Below are 24,408 nucleotides of genomic sequence, written 5' to 3'. Positions count from 1 at the left end.
AGACACGGTTCTCATCAGATCACCGAAGTCAAGCATCACTGGCTGCGGTCAGTGTGCGGGTGGGTGACCCACTTGGATCAGTCTGCGTAGGGACCGAGGGTGTGCGGTATTGGTCCTCGTTAAACTGTGCTACCGTAAAGTGCTCGACTTCGCGCGCAGGTCGTCGGGCTACCGAAGCGGGGGTGCCATCCCTTCCGCAGAGGATCAAAATTGTGATGGCATGTCTTCGGATCATCCTCCGGGATGTTTCCCAGACCGTCGCCAATAGCCCATTGTGCAGCTCTAGTGCGACGTAAACTAACAACAACAATAGAAATTTGTTTAAAAATTTATTTGTCCTTCGAACCGTAAAAGAGGATTTAGGAACCTTAAGGAATAGCTAGGAGAATCTAATTGCTTTGAAAACTTCTTTGGGAATGATAGAAGATAACTGGAGGTTATACATAATTTGGGAATCATATAAAGAGGTTTGAGAATCTACATGGCTTGAGAACTATTCAATTTACGATTTAGAGCTGAATTCTAGAGAGGACATCTTGAAGAGCTTTATTATTTATAGGCTAAAACTTCATTGTGAAATATCTTAGATTGGCAACACTGATGTATACATCCATGTGCAGTTATATAAATACACTAAGAATGCTTTATTCGAAATTTGCGAAAAAAAAAGGTTATTAAAGTGCAAAAGTAACTTTCAAATTTTCTGTTTACTTTTATTACCATTTTATTTTTAGGATTTCAACAATATATAATAAATTACAATCTGTTTTACCTACCTTGATATTAAATTTTGATCTGTACAGTTTCAATTAACCAGCATTAAACAAAAACAAATACATATCTTCGTGGTGGTGGTGGGTCTAGCGTGGACATGTCCACACTGGCTCCATTCAACTTCCAATGTTTTCTAATTTAGAGAGATTGTGCAGAATGATTTACCTTTATAAATAGTAGTTTCAATCCCAAGAGAAAAATTTAGGTTCTAAGTAAATATAAAAGAGACATTTCATCATGCTTCTTAAAAGAATGTATAGGTGAATTGAAAATGAACAAAAAGTTTTTAGTATGTACCTATTTATGTTTTGTCATGCATCAAATTAAAACAGCAAATTTTTTTTAATCTTTCTCGAGTTGTTTATAAGGATCCAGTGAAGGAAATATTGCATGCCTTTCGATTTATAATCCATTTGAATCTTTTCAACATCTATTTAAAAGAAGTTATTAAAATTGATCCAACTTAAAGTTGGTTTAGTTTTTGTCAATGCAGCAGAAATAAGCCATCTAAAACGTATTTCAACCAAACAACATGTTTTAAAAGACACCCAAGTTGTTTCCAGAGAATATGAACGAGAAAATTAAACTTGAAAATCCGTAAATTTTTAAAAAAGAAATAAATAGTGCTGCGCTTAATGTGATAGAACGGAAGTTATTTATAGATACAGAGATTATGATGTTCATTTTAGCAGAATATAGCACAGTAGACATTTCCCAAATTTCAAGAGAAGAAATAGCAAAACCTTATAAAGTTGTAAAAAACCTACAATTATTCTGAAAAAACAATAGCTGTATAATTTATTTATACACAGATATTAATTTTAACTTTTTCATTTGATGCTATTTAAAAGTAACAAAAGATTTTTAAGATTTAATTTTATATATATTGTCACATTTACACTTTGTGTAACGTAACAACTATCTCTTTTAATTATATCTAATCTTTTAATTTTCATAAAACTTTTTTTATTTTTTTTTTATTTAGCAGTTTAAATTTATTTTAACTCTCTGTTTGACCTTCCTCGATGGTCAACGAGGTCATTGTACTTCCTGTGGGGAAAGTTAACCATCTATCCTAGCCTTTCCTTTTTCTTCTTTTATTTTTTTATCGGGGGCTAACTAAACCAATCTCTCTCCTTTGACTTTCAAACTCTCCTCTTCTTTAAATATAATTGGCTATTACTTTTCTGGTCCTTTACCAGTTAACAAATTTTTTTAAGATACTTTTACAGATTCAATACTAATTCTCTCTCTCTCTGTCGTGCATGCATGCTTGGTCACATCTCTGCACTGATCTATTTTTTTACATCTTTTTTTCTTAGTCTTTATCCTAAATTAAAACCATAACCATATTCAATTTCTGTAACTTAAATATCTAAATTTTTACCTTTAATTTCCTTAAACATTAAAGACCCTCTCAAATGTAAGCTTTCGTTCTATATTTATATTTTTTTAGCAGTTAAATTTGTTGTTCTCTCATATTTTATTTTTATGTATAACGCCGTTTTCTTTTCATTCTCTTGTCACCCATTTCAATTAAAGTCATTTTCTGTGTCACAAAAATGTGTCAGAAAATATTGTTTTTTACTAAATAAATTGCGAGTTTGTTTTATTAAAATAATTATTCAGCTGAATTGAAAGAATTGTGTGATTTTTTAAGCTTACATTTGTTAATAGTTATTACTTTCTTCCTCCTGTATGTGGCAAGTACTTTTAATTATTGTTATGGGTATTTGTTTTATTTCTATATGGAAACATCACTAAAGTGCGTTAAATGATATATTTATATTTGGATATAGCATGTCATCGTTTTATTTGTCTTTTGTTTACATTTTTGTATTAATTTTAGTTTTCACCCTTATTCCAAATTTGGTGATGCCAATTTTTCCAATTTGTACAAACCTCACAATTTGTGACCTTTTGAACCTATTGGGTTATTGTTATCCCATTGTACTACAACTTTTCTTAATGATCACGTTCCCCTTAATTTAATTACTTTTTATACTAATTATTATGAAATTCAATCATTGCCTGTTTTTTTAATCATGACTATATCCAAATCCAAATACAAGTACGTAATTGCAACCCATCTATTAAAATATAAATAAATTTACTTTATATATATACAGTAAAACCTCGCTACAACAATATTTTGGGGACCAAATAAATATATTGTTGTAGAGAGATATATTGTTATAGGCCTACATACTTGCATGGGGATGCAATAAGATTTTTTTTAAAAATTTAATATTATATACGTATTAATTGTAAATCTATTTATATATTACCTAAAAATATAATTTGCAGAGTGGTAATTATGGTGTTAAATATGAAATCAGATAGGAATGTTACATCTGTGAGTGATCTTAAGAGATAAGGGAGGCATTTCAAAGAATGGAATGTCTTGGGGTGGTCTATGTACATCAATGATGGGATATTGAAATGTGAATACAAAAAACATTCACTGTGGTGAAAAGAAAAAAGATATGTACATAATCAATATGTACATAAATCAAGACTCAGTTTAATGTGAATCACAATGTTTATTCATAATCCATGAAAATTAGAACTTAATTTTAGCAGTAAAAACTAAATGTAAAAATCTGATTTTAAATCATAATGAACTAATGACACTTCTTATAAAAATTAAAATAACAAATAGGATAACAATATTAACCTGTCATAATAAGGAAGTCCACACATTGAACATATTTCTATATCGATGAAACACTTTATATCATTCAGAAACTATGACTACAAAAACTAGAATTTGCTAGAAATTTCAGTTTTCTAAACATCAGAGATGAACAATAATCTGGTGTGAAAAATCTATGACAGAAAAATTTTGCATTTTCTTTAACCCCTTTCCACTCTTCAAGCATTTAAAAATTGCACCTATCAGAACTTCTATAATTTTTGCTTGAATTTGTTATTTTTTTACTGCTTATTGTAAGAAAGATTAGTATTATTTTAACTCCAAAAAAATCAAGTACTTTTCAAGTAACTTATGGCAGAATTCAAGGACTTTTCAGGGCTCTGATTTTTTTCAGCAAAATTCAAGGACTTTCAAGTACTGAGGGAACCCTGCAATAGAATACAAGTTGAATTTGGAACATTTAAACTACTTGGGAAGTGAAGTCGACAAGCACGGAGCTACAGTACAGAATTTAGTACTCTAACTAATCGGAAAATAGTAGAAATTTCAATCGCAAGTTACCATTGTTATAAACATGAAAGCGAGTTAATCCAATTAATAATTAATGCAGTAAGTAATAAGAAAACTTACAGAAATTCATAGAGGACTGGCACATGTTTTCAAACATTTAAAGAGCTAAAAGAAAAAGAAAAAAAAAAGAGTTTTAGTTATTTTTATTGATTATGTTTTCATACTGTATTGAGCTACGTTTTGTATTAATTATAAAAACAATTTTTAAATTCTATGTTTTTTTATTAACTTCAGATCTATAGTAAAAATATTTTTTACTTAACTTTTAGCAAAAATTTGAAAAGCATTACACAACAGACACACAGAAAATTTGAATAAATTCTATTAGAAATCAGAATGAGAAAAATAACTTGTCGGCCATGAAATTTTCTTAACAGAATTGTCAACAATAAAACAACAAAATTTTCTAAGTTCCTCTCTTAGGACCACAAAATATAAGGTAAGCACTGGAAATCTTTCAAAGAGTTAATTAAAAATTTTTAATTTCCACTAAAAGATAGTGTGCAAAAAATGACTAGAAATTTAGCTTTTAGTGATTTGGAAGCAATTATAACTTTTTGTTTTTATTTAAGTTAGCATTCTCTGTTTTGCCAATACTTTTTATGTAAAGGGTCGGACGAGGATAAGAAATCAAACTTTTTCTAGATAATTCAAAAAATAAATTAAGTTTTTTTCAATGAAATTTCTGATGCAAATTACCTCAGAGAATGTTGGATTGTGTGTGAATGGATGCTAATTCAGACAGCTGAAATATTTCGGGTTTTTTTTCTACTGAAATTTCTTTAAAATGTAGCAGATTAGAAAAACAGTGCTAATTTCAATCTAATTCATAGGAATAAAATAAATAAAAGTGTATAATTTCAAATTAAAAATCTAAACAATAACTTGAAGAAAAAAAAAAGGGAGAGAGAAGAAATTTTTGAAGATTTTTTTTTAAAATAATGTTTATGCTTATCAAAATTATGTTCATTTAGTATGTATTTCTCTCACACAGTCTTTATTAATAATAGCAGAAATGATAACACTGTAAAAATTAAGATTACTAGTTTTTAAAAATTAAGCTTGTCCATTCTGGGTCTGAGACATATCCGAGATATATTGGATGCTTTTCGTAAGCAAGATTCTTGTTATCCATCTTTCCAAGGAGGACTTATACGCTACTCCACTTCTTGTCATCTACTTTTTGAGGGTCAACAACCTATTGGATCTTGTCTGACTCCATCAGACAGATGGAGGATAAGAAACAACAACAACAAAAATTAAGCTTACAAGTTTTTATATACTCATATGGGCTTTAATATTGATATTTTTACCATATTCTTATTGAGTTTAGTAATTTTTTAAAAAGGTTTTGCTTTCCATGAAAAATGTGTTGTATTAATGTATAAAGTTTTGTTAAAGGTTTAAAGATGTGCTGAGAATTTTACATCATTATGATATTTCATTATTTTTTTGCTCTGTTTTCATTACATGCCTGTTATAACATTTTTTTAATCATTCTTATTTTTTCTAAACTCATTAGAAAACAAAATTTTAAAAGAAATTATTTTTTACTGCTAAAATTACTACATAAAATTATAAATGAATAACTAAATATTTTTCGTTATTTTATTGAAACGTTTAATATTAAACAACATTTAGTTTTTCCATTAGTTTCTATGGCATATAATATTCGTATTAAAGCAATTATTTTAGCAAATGTTTTTGACTTAAAAAAATGAAACTTTTTTACAATGAAAAAAAATATATGTTAATAAAATTAAAAACTTTAATGAACACGTAAATATTTTAATTTATTAGCACATCATCATCTTTGGATGAATCTGAAATTTTTGTGCTAATGCGGCTTCTCTAAATTTGGGATGAAAGGCTGATTTATTTTTTTACTTAATTAAACATTCATTTAAAAAAACTATTACAAGGTTTTAAAGCATTTAAATTTTTTCTCTCTCTTTTAAATCAGTTAATAAATAAGTCCTAAATATATTTTTAATTTGGTTTATTTGTAGAATTTATGTATCTTCTCCTATGTCTAATTATTTAAAGAAATTCATCAAAATGTAATTAACTTCTAATATCCTATTAACTCAAAAAATAAAGTATACTGATTTCATTTCAAAGTATATTTCATTGTAACTACTAAACTAAACTAAGTGGCGCGACAGCCCATAGAGGGCCACAGCCTACTGTGCCCAACTCAGTTTTCTTGACCTTGGGCTCTGGGGTGCAGGAGCAGATGTTTCGGTCAGCCGCACGCGGAACCCCCAGTGTTTAGTTCCCAAGCACGCTTGGTACTCATTTATCGACCCACTGAAGGAATGAAAGGCTGAGTCAACTTTGCCCGGCCCAAGGATCGAACCCAGGACCTGTGGCACGAAGCGCTACCACTCAGCCACCGGGCGTCATATTTCATTCAGTAGTACTAAAAAATATGGCAGTTGATTGCAAATTGACTTAATCTTAAATAACATCACTGATTTTTATTTCAATTTTTTTCATAATACTTAAAAAATAATAATATTTCTTTCAGCATTTAGTTTAAACAGCAAAGTGATATGCTGAACTGATTTTGATGCATACACTTTAAAATTTTACAAAAGTTATTTTCCTAAAAATTAACATAAAAGCGTTAAATGCAAATAAATAAAGTATTTACATATATTTTCAATAATAGAAATGCATGGTTATATAAGTGTATCATAAGAAATATTAAAATATCTCAAATGGGACAATATATAATTTTTATTCATTATTATCATTACAGATCCCCCCCTTCAATATTGGAAATTTTTTGACTTAAAGAGAGCATTGATTCAAAAATAGGTAATAAATCAATGAGTTACACTCACATTTTACTCAATTTCAGAAAAATTCATTATAAATAGAATTTTAAAATTATGTATTTCTTAGCATTCTCTATAAATCTGTTCTTTAAATGTTCCCCTACAAGCCTGTGCTAGTTTTATTGTATTTACCAATTCACATTTAGTTCCTCTAACATACCACATGCTTAAAGTATAAACAAGATAAATGGTAAACAATAGACTTATTGTCATATACCATAACTGAAATAAAAATATCTGCGACAATCTTCATAAATGATTCTTCTCTTTAATTTCATTGAAAAAAATTATTGACATAAATTATAAAAGGGAAATTTGTTAGAAACATTTTCTTTTTAAATTTATTGTTTTAATTTTGTTATTTTTGTTTTAACTGTTTTTACTATCATATTCTAACTATCATTTTTTTTTCTGCCACGGAGAGTCAGAACAGAAGATGACACTCAAAATTTAAAAATCAACAGTGACCATGAACAGTGACTATGATGGTAAGAAATAAAATTATATTTTACCTCAGTTTCATCCAGGGTTGGAAAAAAAACAAATTTTTGTTGTTGTTGTTTAAACCAGTTTAAAAAGAAACTATCTTGTAAGCCCTTAATTGAAATTAACCGTACCAATCCAAAGTCTTTCATAGCATTTAACTATTAATTAACATTTTCAATAAACAACTAAAAAATATCCACTGTTACTTAAATAAATATATAAAAAAAAAGGAAAGAACCGAATACTTTAAGAATACAGTTTCACTTAGCACACAAATAAACATTCAACATTTAAATTTCATTTTAGTAACACAATAAAGAATGATTCTCTTCCTAGATTCTCCGTAATATAAAATGCTATATTTCAGTATTGTTTAATTGATATCACTATTTAGCTGTCAGCAATTTATAATATTAGTAAGAAATTAAATTTTACGAAACAGATTTTTTTTTAATCCATTGACTTAATACAAATTTCAATATATTTAAGACAATGTATCATCTATATGTTATATGAACGATAGTTAAAAAGTGTTTTGTAATAATTATTTGAGGAAAACATACGAATATGATATGAAAAACATGTAAAATAGTAAAAGTAAGTTTTAGTACTAATGGTTTAATAATAAATAAAGCGTAAACTTTTTTTTCTCATTTATTTTAACATAATAGAGCTTTTAATAATATCAGAGTTTGTAGTCCTGAAATTTCTGAATTCCTGGTAAACATGTTTCATCTTAATTTATTTTTAGTTCTTTGCTCTAATTTTTGATTTGCCCGTGCTCAGAACATCACATTTTCTACGAATACTAATGCAGTTCCTAAAACTATTAGTTTGAATAATCAAAAGATTTGTGCAGAAAATTACTTTTGAATATAAATGATAAGACACATATTTACTTTGCTTTTGTTTCAAAATTATTGATACCCCACTTAAAAGTAATTTATTAAAGACGTAATGAATTTAATTGCAGATTTAAATAAATATTGGTATAAAATAACACTAAATGGATTGATACTGATTATTTTTAATGCAGAAGTACTATTAAAATTTTCTAATTATTGATCTTAAACTGTTACGAATTGCTCATTAATAGAATTAGAAAAATTGTTCAAAACTTTAAAAAAAAGTATATTTGGTTATTTTTATTTATTTTTAATTTGACCTTATTGTACTTATAGCCAATTATACTATTTTTAATTTATTGTTTGCTTTTTTTTTTTTTTTTTTTTTTTAAAGTAAACTGGTACATGTATATTGTACAGAAAAATGTATACTGGTTTTTCATTTAGCTCACTAAGCGGCGCGCAATTTGCTTATTAATCTAATGCTGCATTAAATGAAATGAAATACAATGTTAATAAATTGCAAGGTTTAAAAAAATCCTTAAAAAAATAAACTGATTTTACTTAAATTATATTTTTTTATAAATCTTTTTTCTGCATTTACCATTCAAAACACTTAATAAATTTTTCAATAATACCTGACATTACCTAAAAATATTATTACAGCTAGAACAGTAAACATCTGTAAATAAGATGCTAAAAATTATTAAAAAACTAATAATTGAAAAATTAAAATCATAGTTATGTTTTTCATGCTCAACTTGCTAATGAATGTTAAAGTTTGGGATATTATTTGTCAATTAGATATCTAAAGAAGATTAAATTTCTTTAGATCAGACTACATAGCTGGAAAAAAAAATTAAGTTACTTTGGGTAGAATAAGTCTTGATATCCATAAGCTATATATATGAACTGCATTTAAATAAGCATAAAATTAAATGTGTATAATATACCTTTCATCATTTCTTAGTAAATAACCTTATTAATGAAAAAAGACTTAAAAAAATATACTCTAAATACTTTTAAATATAAATAAACTTTTTTTAGTTTTAATTTATAAAAAAATTTTTACACTTGAATTAAGAGTTAGTTAAATAATCAGTTTATTTAAGCAATTGAATTTTTCCAAATCACTTTCCTTAAATCAATGCTTTTCTTAACAATAATAATTAAAGGGGATATGTGACTAATAATTTACATGCATATCACATACATTATTTCTTAGTGAAATACCATTATATCACTGAAATAAGAAATTTTTTTTTTTTAAAAAAAGAATCATAACTTAAGAATGCATTTATTAATTAAATTTTATAACATATTTTTACAATTAAATTAATAATTTTTATAAAAAAAAAGTCAGCTTGTCTTAATGGCTTTTAAAAAATCAGTTGATTTAAATCAATTATTATTATTAATATTATTTATTTATTTATTTTTGCTATTTTGTTTCTGTACATATCATAACTGTACATATCATAACTGTATGTACATATCATAACATTTTGTTTCTGTACATACATATATTAAAATATATGCATAGTAAAATAAATTGCTTTATTTTTTGCAGGAAAACTAGGTCCATTGGTCCTAGGTTTTATTAAAAAGTAAAGCTTTTGAAATTGGTCGTATATAAAGAAATTATTGCAATAGTCTACAGTATTGATGTAATTGTCATATCTTTAATTTGTAACATGGAAATAAAATACTCTTTTCATAAGGTCATATCTTATTTTAAGCTTTATGCATTTTATTCTTGTTAAAATCCTTGCTTTATTTATTTAAAATTATTAAGTTGGTGTGTTATTTATAGGTGCAGAAAAATGTTTTGTGAAAAAAATACTTATGATACATCTTGTTTTTCTAATATTGAATATGTTATATTACATCTTGTTTTTCTAATATTGAAAATAATGATTTGATAAATGGGCACATACTTCAAAGCTTTAGTGTGTAAGTTTCTATCAAGAAAAACTAGTTGTAGGTTTCAAATATATAAGCATTGCTTTATGACAAAGTAAAAAGCTAAAATACAATGAATCACAATCGCTGATATCAGCAGAGTAAGAAAAACACTCATGACAATTTATGTTCCCTAAGTAAGAATTGTTATGAACAACATGCAATAAAAATTAAGTAATTAAGTTAAAGCATTTGAAATTAAAAGCTACGATAAGTTCTAGTAAAAGCAAGAGACAAAAAAAATTAACGAGACACCTAAGATAAAGGTATGATACTGGCAAAAACAGCATTAAAGTTTTCTAATGAACCAATTGTAAGGTTAGTTAAGGGTGGTATAAGGGCAAAGAAATTAGTCTAAGCACCTGAAATAAAGGTGCGATACCGGCGTATTCTAACCAACCTACAGTTAAGGTGTTTTAATGGGAAGCGAGGCAAAGACGCATGAATATATTCAGCTATTGATAAAATGTCAAGAAAGATATCATATAGGTACAATAAAAGCCTTTACGGCAATTTTCTTTTAATTCTGTGAAATAAAATTTGTTTTTCGGTATTTAAAAGGCAAAAATGGCAATACAATCCAGGGGCAACAAAGTAGTTCCGGTTCTTTCATGATTGCCCTAAATTGTTCCTGAAATGCCATGCCTAATTTTGGCCCGGATTTCACTTTATTAAAGGAACCAATACAGCAACCATCAAAACACTTTAATTGGCATTTTTGGAGAGACGGACTTGTCCTTCTACAAGCCGAAAAGTTGTGTGCTTGTTGGGTAGTTATAACTTTAAAGCAGGGTTGGGGTTTTGGACGTCATAAACTGGTTTTGGACAGGACATGTGGGTTTTACTGTTTTAAACTGGGTAAAACTGTCCTAAACCGGGTAAAACTGTCCTAAACTGGGTAAAATTGTCCTAAACTGTCTTAAAGTGTCCGAAACCTTGAACTTTGGTAAAAGGTAAAAATTCTATAGGTGTAACCATTGTTCACATAATAATTACATGTATCAATAAATATTTGATATTTTTTATGCAATTTACTATAAGTTATTAAAATAAAATAATATAATATAATAGGAAAAGGTTTACAATTTTGAAGCTCCATAATTCATTGAACAACAAAAGTGAATACCCAACCCTTTAAATATAAATATGCTTTTAATACTGATAAATAATATTTTTGCATAAGGATAAATATGGCAATATTAAAAAATAATATTTTTTCTTAAAAAAAATATGAAATTGCTATTTTTCACAACATTTTTTTAAAAAAATTTTATAATTTCTGCATCACAGGATGATAAAAAAGACATCTATTAAAAAAAATTGTTTTTAAATATAAATATATTAGTTTAAATTGAAAATACAAAATAACTGAAAAATGTATTAACAGTTTTGAAGGGCATAACATCAGTTTCAGTTACTGACACTGGTGATGTATCACCACTATGCTAAAAGAATTAAACATGAATGAAATAAAAGTATTCTTGAATAGTACTATAGATAAATAAACCTGTTTATGACGAACCAAGCACTTAGTCCCTAATATTTTAACCTGTATGGCAAGGCCAAACTTCAGTTATGTACTATTGAATGAGAGGACCAATTGAACTTGATTACTGATTAATCTTCCTTTGTTTAAATTGAAGAGTCAAACAATATTAATAAAACATTATACAGTAGAGTCTCGAAAGTTCGAGTCTCAGAAGTCCAAGGTTCCGCTTAATTCGAGGTGCCAAATTTCCCCCCTAGCAACCAAAAGCGCTCTTCCCATTTCCTCCCGCAGCCGAAAGAATGCAGGTGTTATTTTTCGTTTCTTCCTGGAAAGAATTTCAGTAACCCACCACCTTTTGTTCTCTTTGTTTTGGAAGGTGGCTAGGAAGGGGTTGGTTTGAAAGGAATTTTCCGTGTCAGTGGTGTTTCACCGAATGTCTCTGCTTCCCCCTTTTCATGGGCATGGGGATGATCAATCACAATACTCTCAACTAAGTCTAGGTTTTATTACCTACTAGATTGGCACTCTTTTTCGCCCCATTATATGCCAAATGATGATCGCCAAAGAGGTAAGTTTAGAGGAAGGAATGGCTCTTTCGTAAAACACAACCGGTATATTTGCTTGTAGTCGTCTGCTGCCGAAGTACCAGGAAAATGTGTATATGATTCTAGAGAACTCTCATATTCTGAGGAAAAAAAGATCACAAGCTACGTTACTGAGACGTTTGCTTTATTAATGCATTTGCTGATAATTTCAATGGTTAAAACAAAAACTAAATCTCAAAACTTTCTTTTAAAGTTTGTATCGTGAGCCCTTTTTACTTTTTTTATTAATTTATTTTATAATTAATTTATTTTATTACATTTGGTTTTGTTTGTTTATTACTTTAAAAAACAAGATTTTATTTCTAAAATGACATTAAAAAAGGTTATATCCTAAAAACAAGATATTACGCTGATCAAGGGTCCTCTCCATCCGATTTGATTGATTTTTGTTTCTTGACACGAAAGTTTATTTTTTTATTTTAAGTAAAAACCATTCACTTTATAACTTCTTTGCAGACATCTTTGTTTCTGAAGAACTATAATTATTCTCCTGCTTCAATATTGTGCCGGTAAAGGGCTTCCTAACCCGAATTAGCAAACGATATGAAATAAAGTATTCTATATTTTTTATTCGATTTATTTTTATACGATTCTAAATAGAAATATTATTTAATGTGCGTAAACATCTTGGCCTAGCCATTAAAAAAAGCATCAAAAATAGACTTGTTTGAAATTATAACAATTTTAAGCAATATTAATTAAAAGCAATATTATTTGAATAATATTGCTTTTAAGCGTATTCAATGTCGCAGTTGATTATTGTTAGAAATATAAAATAATTACAAATTTTTTTTATCAGACTCTAATACTTTCACTTCAGATAACTCAAAAAGGAAATTGATTTAACTATGTTAAAATGGTGAAGGAGGAATTATGGAAAACTTATTCAATTATTCATAGTTGCAATTTAAAGTTTTCCACACGTGAAAATCTTACTCTAAGTGTAATAGAAAGAACAATTTGTCTATTTAGAATAAAATATTATTCCTTATTAAAAATTAAAGGAAGCTGATATTTAATAAAAAATAATTAATTTCTGCTAGTTTCTGACTGTAAGCAATCTGAACAATCAATAAAATAAAATTCTAATAAAAAATAATTTATTTCTGCTAGTTTCTGACTGTAAGCAATCTGAACAATCAATAAAATAAAATTCTCACGATATAATAAATTAATCAAAAGAGCTCAAAACGAATAGTCATGACTAGGACTGGGCGATATTAGAAATTATATATCGTGATGCATCGCGATATAGTATTTTTGTATTTTGTATCGCGATATAGTATTATTTAATTTCATTTACTTGTAAGGCACAGAAAATCAGATTTCTATCAAAACTCCATACTCAAACTGATTTAAATCAATTTATAAATTTGAAGATATATATGTTTTGCTAAAAAAGATATTAAATAAATTGACTACAATGTACAAATCTTGCTTAAAATATTTATTGAAAAAATGTGTGTAGATACAATATTTGCACCTCTTTATCGTTTATAAGGTATAAGCAGTCTTAATTTAAGTTAGATACTTTACTAAGCTTTTAACTAGAAATCAAAGAAAGTTCAAAACGATAGGTTTATGAATTTATTCGGAAATCAATTAGTTTAAGTGAATTAAATTTTGAAAAAAAAAAGTTTGAAGCTATAAAAATAATTTTACTAAATGAGCCATAGCCAATTGAGCGAAATTGAAACTTCATATGAAATTTTTATTTTGAAATAAAAATATATCAACATTTCCGAGTGTTTAAATGATAAAAGATGCTCTGTTTTTTCGAACATTACCCCCAGTACTAAACACCCTCTCTGTCGCTTTTTGAAACATCACTAATTTTTATGTACTATTATTATTTCACATAAATAATTAAGTTCGTTTGACTAGAGCAAGGTTCGAATTTTAAACTAAAAAGTAAACATAAGTTTTGTTATAATTTCTTAAAATTTTCGCTCCTTGAAAGATTTATCAGTTTAAAAATAAGAAGGGAATTTTATAAATATATCTAGTTAAAATTATTGAAAGAAAATTTAGAAATTTAAAAAAAAAAGCTTGTTAAAAAATTCATTATACGCTTAAAACAAAGTGTTAAAAAGTAAAAAAGCGTTTTTTACAAATCAATGTTTCCTTGTACTATTTTGCATAAATAATTACATAATTATTAAGTTCGATCGTAATCTTCAAATTCTAAATGAAAAAGTTTGCTACATTTTTGCTACATTTGCTACAAGTTTTTCTACATTTTCTAAAAATGATCACGAAAATAACGAAAGATTTCTTAATTTAAAAATAAATCAAATTGAAATTTATCAATATATTTACCCAACAGTATAGAAAGAAAATTAAAAAAAATAAGTTCTTTAAAAAATATTTGTATGTTTAAAACAAAGGGCTAAATAAAGTTAAAAAAAACGCTTTTAAAACACCATTTTTTTATTATTATTATTTCACATAAATAATTGAATCAAATTGAATAATGACCGAATTATGAACGAAAAACAAAGTAAAGTTTAATTTCTTAAAAATAAAAACAAAAGAATTGTGATATTTGATAATATATTTTAATTAACTAACAATATTAAAAGAAAATTCATACTCTCCAATAAAGTGCTAAATGATTAAATTATATAAGTATAATATTTTATACATATGTTAGCATATTTAGTACTACTTACTTAAGCCTTCATAAAATAACCTTTGGATAAACGAATGTTATAATTCAATGCAATTTTTTTTATTTCATTTAAAATGTTCTCGAGATATTTTAAAATACGCATAAAGTTAAAGTACGTACAAGAGTCCAACCATATTTACGAGATAGCGATTACCTCCTTCTTTTAGGGATATCAAAAATCGAAATCCGTCAAAGAAAATGTATGTTAATTTAGAGAAAAAACGTTTTTGTGCTTGGTTTAGAAACTTAAAATATCGTCTACCCTTATTAATTAGCAAATTTGAGCTCACCCTTCAACCGAGCCATTTAGGTTGAGTCTTAAAATATTAAGATCCGACTATTCGACCAAAAGTAATTCCGGGTGGTCCGTTTTATTATGCACTGCACATATGCATATTTATTTTTATATGTATTTAAATATAAATGTATTCTTAAAACTTAAAATAGACGAGCAGTTTTTTAAAAATAATTACCGTGATCTCCACTGGCTACGCTCATGACTAACACAACAGAATTTTTTAGATTTTTAAAGGATCGTTTGCACTGAATGTGATTTTTTTCGGATGCAAGAGAAATCCTCAAAACTCACTAATCACGTTGCCGCTCACGTGTAAAAGTGCATCCAGTGAGGATGGCGTTGTAACGAATAGTAAGGATACTTTTAAGAATTTTAATTAAAGATAGATAAAATTCGTAAATTATGTGAATAATGTACATAATACTGGATGTGAATAATTAAACATTTAGTTTTTAAATCGTTATAATTAAAAATGCACATTAAGGACAAATTTTTTTAAAACAAAATATAAGCCATGCAACCATAAATTTGTTACATTTATATATGTTATATTATATTTGTTAAATTATTATATATATATATATATATATATATATATATATATATATATATATATATATATATATATAATAATAATAATTTAGTCCGCGTAAGACTATCTACCTTGCTAATGAATTGCCCACAATCAATAAATGCTCTTCATTTTGTTTTGTTTTAACAAGGAAAAAAGATAAAATAACTTATAATTTATGTAAATATTTAACCATTGCTGCCTTTGTGAATGTCTTTTTTTTATAAAGAAAACAATCATACTTTGCGTTACACGTAAAGGGAAACCACGAAAATATCATTCAGATTGCTTGACGCTTAAAGAGTTCTGCTCAGTAATCGTATCGAATCGAAATGCTCAGTAATCGTAACGAATTTTATGCAATAAATCATTTTTTTAGCGTCTTTGACAGACAGCCAATTATTTCGGTGAATATAACGAGATGCTCTTCATATTTTTTTGTAATTTTAAATTCATCCCAAAAATCAAAGTAAAGCACAATTTAAATATCGGCGTAAAACAATGTTTATAAAAGTTATAAAAATAATTTATTTTAACCAAGATTAAGTTTAAATTAAAATAATCAAATTTTGCGTTGCACGCAAAGGAAAACCGCGAAAATGTTCTTCGGATTTCTTGGCGGTAATAGGATTTCAACTAAATGTTCATCCTTATCTCAATGAAATAATTTTTTATAAGCAACCATTTTTGATTATTATTTAGGCCTAGCCGTTGTGGCCTCAGAAGATCAGGAGTCTCCTTGAGGTCAGGCTAACCGTGGGAGGTTTTCGTGGTTTTCATCTCCATGTAACGCAAATGCTGGTTAGTTCCATCAAGAAGTCCTCCACGAAGGCAAATTTCTTTCAATACCTGAACCAGGACTATCCTTGTCTTCTGGATTGGATTTAAAATTGAATTTACGGAGTTGAACATCAGTAGGAGTAAACACAAAATTAGGTCGGCTGTTCGACGACGGTTATAAAATTATGAAACAGATAATGTATCAATTTATTGAATATAAACGAAAAGCTCTTCTTTTTAACTCAACCAGTAAAACAAAATAAGCTACAATTTAAGTATCGAAATACAATTATATACTTATGAAAGCTATAAACACAACCTATTTTAAATAAAATTAAATTATCAAATTTTGCGTAACATGCTAAAGAAAACTACAAAAATGTTTTCAGATTGTTTTTATTGGTAATAGGCATTCCAGCCAAATATTCATTATCTAAAAGAAGTTATTTTTAAATAATCAAGTTTTTTTTTCTTCCCATCCTTAATAGATGGTTTATCATCTTTGTGAATATAAGGAAACGTCATTATTTTTAATTCAACCCAGAAATCAAAATTACTCATAAGTTACTTGGAGTACAATCATAATCATTAAAGTTATAAGAATAACTTATTTCAATTAAGACTAAATAAAAATAATCAAATTTTGCATTACATGCAAGGAAAAACCACAAAAAAGTGTTTTAGATTCCTGAACGGTAATAAGATTCTAGCTAAATGTTCTTTATCGCAATGAAATTGTTTTTTTAACCATAAATTTTTTTGATCATCCTTGACAGACAAATTGTCATCTTAATGAATGTTGTGAGACACTTTTCTTATATTTTTAACTTTTAACACGACCCAAAAATCAAAGTAACTTGCAGTTTAAGTATCAGAGTAATATAAAAGCTATTGTAGTAACCTATGTATTATGACCTATATATAACCTATATATTAACCTATATATAACAGGATTTCTTCTCAATGTTTATTATAGCAATGAAATTATTTTTTAATAATCAATATTTTTTTTATCATCCTGGATATATAGTCTATCATCTTAGTAAATGTTGTGAAATGCTCTTCTTATTTTTGTACTTTTTTCACTTTTTTGTACACAACGCAGATAACAAAATAACTTGTAAATGAAATAGAGGAGTAAAATCACATTTTGAAAGATTTTTTGGATGAAAATAATTAGAATTTCCATTAAGCATAAATGAAAACCAGAAAAACGCTTTTTACAAACTAATTGAACGCTAACAGATAATAATGAGACTATATATCAGCAATTATTATCATTTTCCAATTTCTTGTGCTTTATATGAAATTTAATGTTTTGGGCAGCTCAGATTGCTCACTAAAATGTTCATTATTTTATTTATTTAATTTAATTTATTTATTTTTTGTAAGTACATAAATTGTGTTTTTTTTTTATTTCAAGTATTTGAATTTTAGAATGATAAAAAGAATTAAATTTTAAGAACATATTAGTTTCCTTTTTTTTAATTTAAAAGTTTACAAATTATAAATCTTTCAAAAATTCGAGATAAAAAATGTGTTATAAAATTTGCGAATTTTCCTATTTTTCTGCAAAGAGACAGAATGTTATGAATTAATATTAATCATTACAACTTATAAAAAAAAGGATTAAATTACAATAAAGAAGCACCACAGCTCACTCGAGGGCGTGGATATAGAGTAAAACTAGTTACTAGATCAGTGCTGTCAATACTAGTCACAACTGATCTAGTATTTCGATTTTTGGTTTCGATTTGTCGAGCATGCGCAGCTAATTCGTGTGTAATAGGGAAGGTGTAGTTTACAAACATATCACTGGCGAGATTTTTCACTTCATATTGTTCTGCCAAAAATCAATCTTATGAAACACCCCTAGAACCGAATTTTCAAACCAGATCTACAATAGTTTTATTCTTCCAAGCTCAATTGTACTAGTAGCTTAGATGCTAGTTAGGGACTCAATACACAGCACTTGATCCTTATCATTTTGGAAACTTATTGCTGTTGAAAGTGTTGCGTTAAGGTGCCTGCTGCGAAAATGAGTGGAAAAAATAAGAGAAAATTTGTATCTATGATAACTAAATTGAACGCTATGAAAAGATTAGATGCAGGTGAAACAATAAAAAGTGCTGCTACCGATTTGGGTGTTGGAGAGGTAACAGTTGGTGACTGGCACCGCAATCGAATAAAAATTGAGCAGTTTTGTTCACAGAAGTGCAATGAGACTCCAGGAGAAAAAAGAAAATCTATGAGAACATCAGACTATGAAAAAACTAGCAAGGCTTTATTTCTTTGGTTTACTCAACAGCCTAGCAAAGGTACTCCTATAAGTGGCAGGTTAAACAGTTGGAAAAAAATGATATGGTGTACGCCAACTAAATATTTGCGGTGAAATACTCTCGGCAGATATGTCAGCTGTGCAGGCATTTCAAAAACGGATTGAAGACATTATATTGACGGAAAAGCTCACACCTGACCAGTTATATAACTGTGACGAAACAGGTTTGAACTTTAAGATGTTGCCCTCAAAATCCATTGCTTCAAAAGAGGAAAATTCAGCTCCAGGTCACAAAAAACGGAAGGAACGATTAACCATTTTAGCATGCGTCAATGCATCTGGAAATCATAAAATGAAACTGACTGTGATTGGGAAATTTGCCAAACCTAGAGCCTTAAAAAACATCACTAAAGAAGCCTTACCAGTACATTACACATATCAGAAAAGTGCATGGATAAATCGAGAAATTTTCAAACAATGGTTTCTAGAACATTTTGTTCCAGAAACACGGAAGGCATTGAGAAAAAAAAATTTGCCTTGCAAAGCAATTTTGTTTTTAGATAACGCTCCATCTCATCCGGACGATGATGAGCTACGTTGTGGTGAAATCCGTGCTATATTTTTTCCTGCCAATGTTACAAGTTTAATTCAGCCAATGGATCAGGGCGTATCGGAAAATTTAAAGAAAAAATATTGACACCGTTTGTTACAACATTTAGTTCAGTCTCATGATGAAAGTGTTGCGGATGTTTTGAGGAATGTAAGTCTGAGAGATGTTGTCTACTGGATAGCAGATTCTTGGGAAGAAGTTCAACCTACGACAGTAATTAAATTGTGGACTAAGTTTCTACCTGAATTGGTTACGCCTTTTGAGAGAATTAATGATGATGATAGTGAAACAATTGTTTTGAAAGATTTGGTGAAGGAATTACCAAGCTGCGAAAACTCTAATGCAGTTGATCTAAATGAATGGCTAAATAGTGACGACAAGCTGGAAATAACAGACTCAAGTATTATAGAAATGATGGAAGATGAGGAAGAATATGAAACAGAAGAAAACAACTCTCCGTTATCAGAAGAAAAAAAATCTCATAGTGAAGGTTCTGCAGCCTTAGAACTAGCCTTAAAATATGTAGAACAGCAAACTGAAGCCACCCCTGCAGATGTTTTGCTTTTGGCTGACTATCGCATTAACAAAGAGAAGTAATATACTGAAGCAACTAAAAATTGACAATTTTTTTAAATTGTAAAGAATCTTTTACGTCATTATACTAAAGAATAAAGGGTTTTAAGGTAATATGTTCATTTTACTTAAATTTAATTGGTAGTTGTTAAAAATTTTCTACTTTTTCGGAACATCCGAGTTTTCAGTAATCCGAGGTAGTGTCAGCCCCAATTACCTCGGATTTTCGAGACTCTACTGTACTTTTAAAAACAAATATTCTCTAGTACATTTAATTATCAATATGTTATTAGTTCTATGTTTATTTTACCTCTAAAATATTCTTCAGATAAATTTGAGTAAAAGGGTTTTGGACAGTTTAAGACAGTTTTGGACAGGATGGTTTAAACCAGGGTTTAAACCGTGGATTAATCCATTCTATCCTAAACCTTGCCAACCCTGCTTTAAAGCTTATTTTAATTTGTTTGGTTCATATTAAAATTGTTTGCATACATAAATGTAGCTCATAACTTGTATTAATGAATAAAATAAATTGTTTTTATGATGTATTGGATAAAACAAAATTCGGTTAACATGAAATAATTGTGATAGTCCCGCCAATTTCACGTTAACGAGGTTTGACTGAATAATTATAATCATAACGATAAATTTCAAACAATATGACTGTATTAAAAAATATTTTATTGATGGTTGGTCCACCAATAGAAAACCATCAAAAGTTTTGACTTTGGTTAAAAGTGACTCATAGTTAAAAAATGATGTAGCTGTTTATTAGCCAGTGAACAAATTTTCAAATTTTTTATTGCAGCAACTGATTAGTATTAAAGGGCTTCTAGAAAATACCAGGGTGCCGCAACACATGTTTTAGGAGGTTAGGCAAAATAGGTTCTGACCCTTTTGCTTTAAATTGCCCAAAACTGGATACGTTAAACCAGTTTCGTGTGAACAATGATAAACAGTTAAAAAAAATTAGAGAAAACTATAAGAAATAAAACAATAAGTGTTGAAATTAATTTAACTAATTGAACTGGGAATTAAAAAGCGTAAATTGAAATCAGACATGTGATAGCACGAAGGAGAAATTATCAGAATTTCTTTTTCTTGCCATGCATTTTTCTTTTTTCATGAATTGGATGCGTTAAAAAGGGGTTAATTAAATGTATGTTTTTAGATTCAAGTGGTGTGAAAAATATTGTATTAAAAATAACGATATTTTAAAGAATATGTGAAAACTAGTATTGATAACTGCCTAAAAAATGATTAAAAAAAACTGCAGAATTATTGCATCAAATAGTGAACAATCAGTTGCACGATTTGAATTTTCCGTAACAAATAATTGTATTTTAAAAAAACATGTGGAAATGAAGAAAAGAAAAAAAAAAAGATTGAAATGTAGCATGGATTTAGCACAAATCAAGCTTGTATAAAGTAATTACACAAATGTGCGATTAAAATTTTGCACCCCGTAATAATATCGGAATTTTAAAAACTATGAGAAAACCAATTGCGTTAACTGCCAGATTAATTATAATTTACGATGCAATCCAGCAATTGAAAAGTGATTATTGAAATTCACGAATAGAATTTTCTATGTCGTAAACAGATACTTAACATTAATTTGTTCAAATTGTAGCCAAATATAAAAGGGAGAAATTATGCCACATTGATTATATAGTTCTTCTGTAACAAATTGAAATTTGCAACAAACTTGCTACTCATTAAAATACAAGTTTTGAAAAAAATGAGAAAAAACACATTTCTTTCTGGCGAAATGATCTTTTAAATGTTTGCCATTTCGGAATTACTTTTTAGATTATCGATTTTATATAATTGTGTTAGCTTCTTAATTTTGACCAAAGTTATCATGAATTTTTCTTTTCAGTCTCTTGTTCTCAAAAATTATCCAAAGTTGTGTCTTCCTTTAACAGGGATGAGAGTAGTCAGAAAGTAAAAAAGAGGAAATCCAAAAAAAAAAAATATATAAATATAAACAAAAATTTGACAAAAAAAGTGTGATTTTTAAACTTGTAAACCATGTGATTATAAATCCCGATATAAGGCCTTTAAATCACGTAAATATGAAACTCTACATCGAATTTAAAAAATGCGAAAATACAAATCTTGATGCGTAATTTTTAGATCACGATGCATAATTTTTAAATTGCGCGATATTACAACCGCAAAAACGAAGCACGACATTGGATTTCAAGCTCGCGTGAATACGAATTGCTACATAGGGTTTTAAAAGCTCCTAAATACAAATCGCGATATTGGTTTTTTAAATCTCGTAAATAAGAATCGCAATGTACAATATTAAATCGCCTGAATAAGAATCGCAACGTTCAACTTTTAAATCAGGTAAATACGAAAATCGATGTTTGATAAAAAAAATCGCGATTATAAAATTGCATAAATACAAAACACAATATTGGATTTTTAAATCTCGTAAATAAGAATCATAATGTATGATATTTAAATAGCGTAAGTAAGAATCGCAACGCGCAACTTTTAAATCAGGTAAATACGAAAATCGATTATTGATATTAAAATCGCGTGAATAAAAATCGAGATATTTGCTGAGTCTGGACTTGGGATTTCTAAAAGGCTTGTTTGTATTGTTTTTGTTTAGATATAATAAATAAAAATGTACAAGATTAATTGAATGAGCAAATAAATATTTTCACCGCAAATCCACCTCTATTTTTTTCCTCTTTTTTTTGTTTGTTTTCACGCCAGAATACAAGAAGCAGCGACGTTTGAATTACGAAAATACGAGCTATCCCGCCAACAAATAAAAAATACGGAAAATCTTATTTTCTGTGCATGAAATCGGAGAAAATAGCTAATATAAGTAAAAATGCGTAAGGGTTAGCAGCTAGGACGTAGTTTGAATTTTCTGTTTATCTTTGAAAATCGTAAATAAATATAATTATTTTACTTCAACGACTGAATTTTAAAAGAAAAGCGGGATATTTATATTAAAAAAAAAAAACGAAACTTTTAGAGAATCAGAGTTTTAGATAAAAAGGCTGAAGTTCAAGAGACAAAAAAAATCTCATCCCTATATAAAGGTCAACCAGTTTTCTCCCAAGAAAATGATTTTTAGACAAACTTCAGAGGGAGGAATAAGGACTTCAATGATTTCGCTCCACGGAAAATTAAATTCCTCATAAAATATTTTAACTAGCGCAAAAAAAATTTCAGCGGAAATTAGCGGGAAAAATGGAAAAATCTGAAAAAAAAAAGCGGAAATCCGCGGAAGAATCTCATCCTTGCTTTAACAAATCCGAGTAAAAAACAGTAGTTATCGCACATGAACGAGAACCTAGGAAGAAAAACAAAGGGTGCTGGTAAGAGCGGAATAAATGTGTCTCGTTAATGAGATTTTGCCTAAGTAACTAAATTTATATTTTAGATTAATGGAATTCCGAGAAAATTTTGTCTGCATATAAATGATTGATTCGCGGAAGTCTGCAAATTAGCGGAATAATCACATGCATGGAAATGGATTGGTCATATTCTACATAAACAAGTTTTAAATTGGAACCTTTAAGGCAATAGAAAAAGAGGAAGACCTAAAAATACTTGGTGTAGGACGATATAAGTGAATTGAAAACAATATAGAGGCAAAACATCTGGCCACAAATAGAGTGAGATAGAGCAATATGATAGAAGTTCTGATTCGGAGTGAAGTATTATTTTTGATGACAGATGTCAGAACTATAGCTATTGGTCACCTTAATAAATTTGAACCTCTTTAAAACCAATTAAGGATTTTCAATGAAAGTGCTTACCTAAAGAGTTCACAATATTTTTTTTGACAGCATCAAGTAGGATGAAAGTTTTTCTGATACAAATATGGTGAGAAAATCATGAATTAATTCTCCTTCCAGGAAACACATAGGTTCCAGGGCCAGAAATGGTCCATCAAAAATGTATAGGGATCACCAAGGGAGGTCACAATACACCTATATATTCAAACAAAGGCTTTTAATGTATCTTTCACACATTTCTGATGAAATAAGAATTGCTAATAATTTAATAAAGCTAATAATAAAAAGAATTAACTACTTTTCAAACTCAGAAAATTTAAAATTTGTCTTAAGATATAATCAAAGTGCGTAAGATATAATTAGTGCTTAATGTTACCCTTGTGGTACATGCAATATTCTCAGGTCTACGATGGTACAAAATAGAACTGATTTAGTCATTTTTCTTTGCAACTAGCCTAGTGCCATTACACAAATCATCTGCTACGCTTAAATTTCTAACACGACAATTGCCCCATTGAGACACAATTTATGCAATGGTAGTCCAAGGACACTTATTTTTGAGTTATTCTGGTTGAAATCTAAAGAAAAATGTTAAATCATCAGCATCCAAACATGTTGCTTTGT

General features: G+C 28.2%; 1 protein-coding gene across 1 annotated transcript in view; it reads right to left on the bottom strand.

Annotated features, from left to right (window-relative positions):
• The window catches only part of LOC107448715 (fatty acid-binding protein), a 62,375-nt gene that overhangs the window by 25,076 nt on the left and 12,891 nt on the right, over positions 1-24,408 (bottom strand). Inside the window, exons 4-5 of the mRNA XM_087158041.1 lie at positions 23,806-23,979; positions 4,061-4,105 (exon numbers count right to left, since the gene is read on the bottom strand). Of these exons, the coding sequence (XP_087014167.1) occupies positions 4,061-4,097 (37 nt within the window). The 5' untranslated portion in view covers positions 4,098-4,105; positions 23,806-23,979. The remainder of the gene's footprint in view (positions 1-4,060; positions 4,106-23,805; positions 23,980-24,408) is intronic.

Source organism: Parasteatoda tepidariorum, chromosome 2, assembly GCF_982258835.1.
Source record: "Parasteatoda tepidariorum strain Cologne lab strain chromosome 2, Ptep-v5.0, whole genome shotgun sequence".
Taxonomy (NCBI): domain Eukaryota; kingdom Metazoa; phylum Arthropoda; class Arachnida; order Araneae; family Theridiidae; genus Parasteatoda; species Parasteatoda tepidariorum.
Note: the sequence above shows the minus strand (reverse complement) of the source record. Positions and strands in the feature narration are given on the sequence as shown.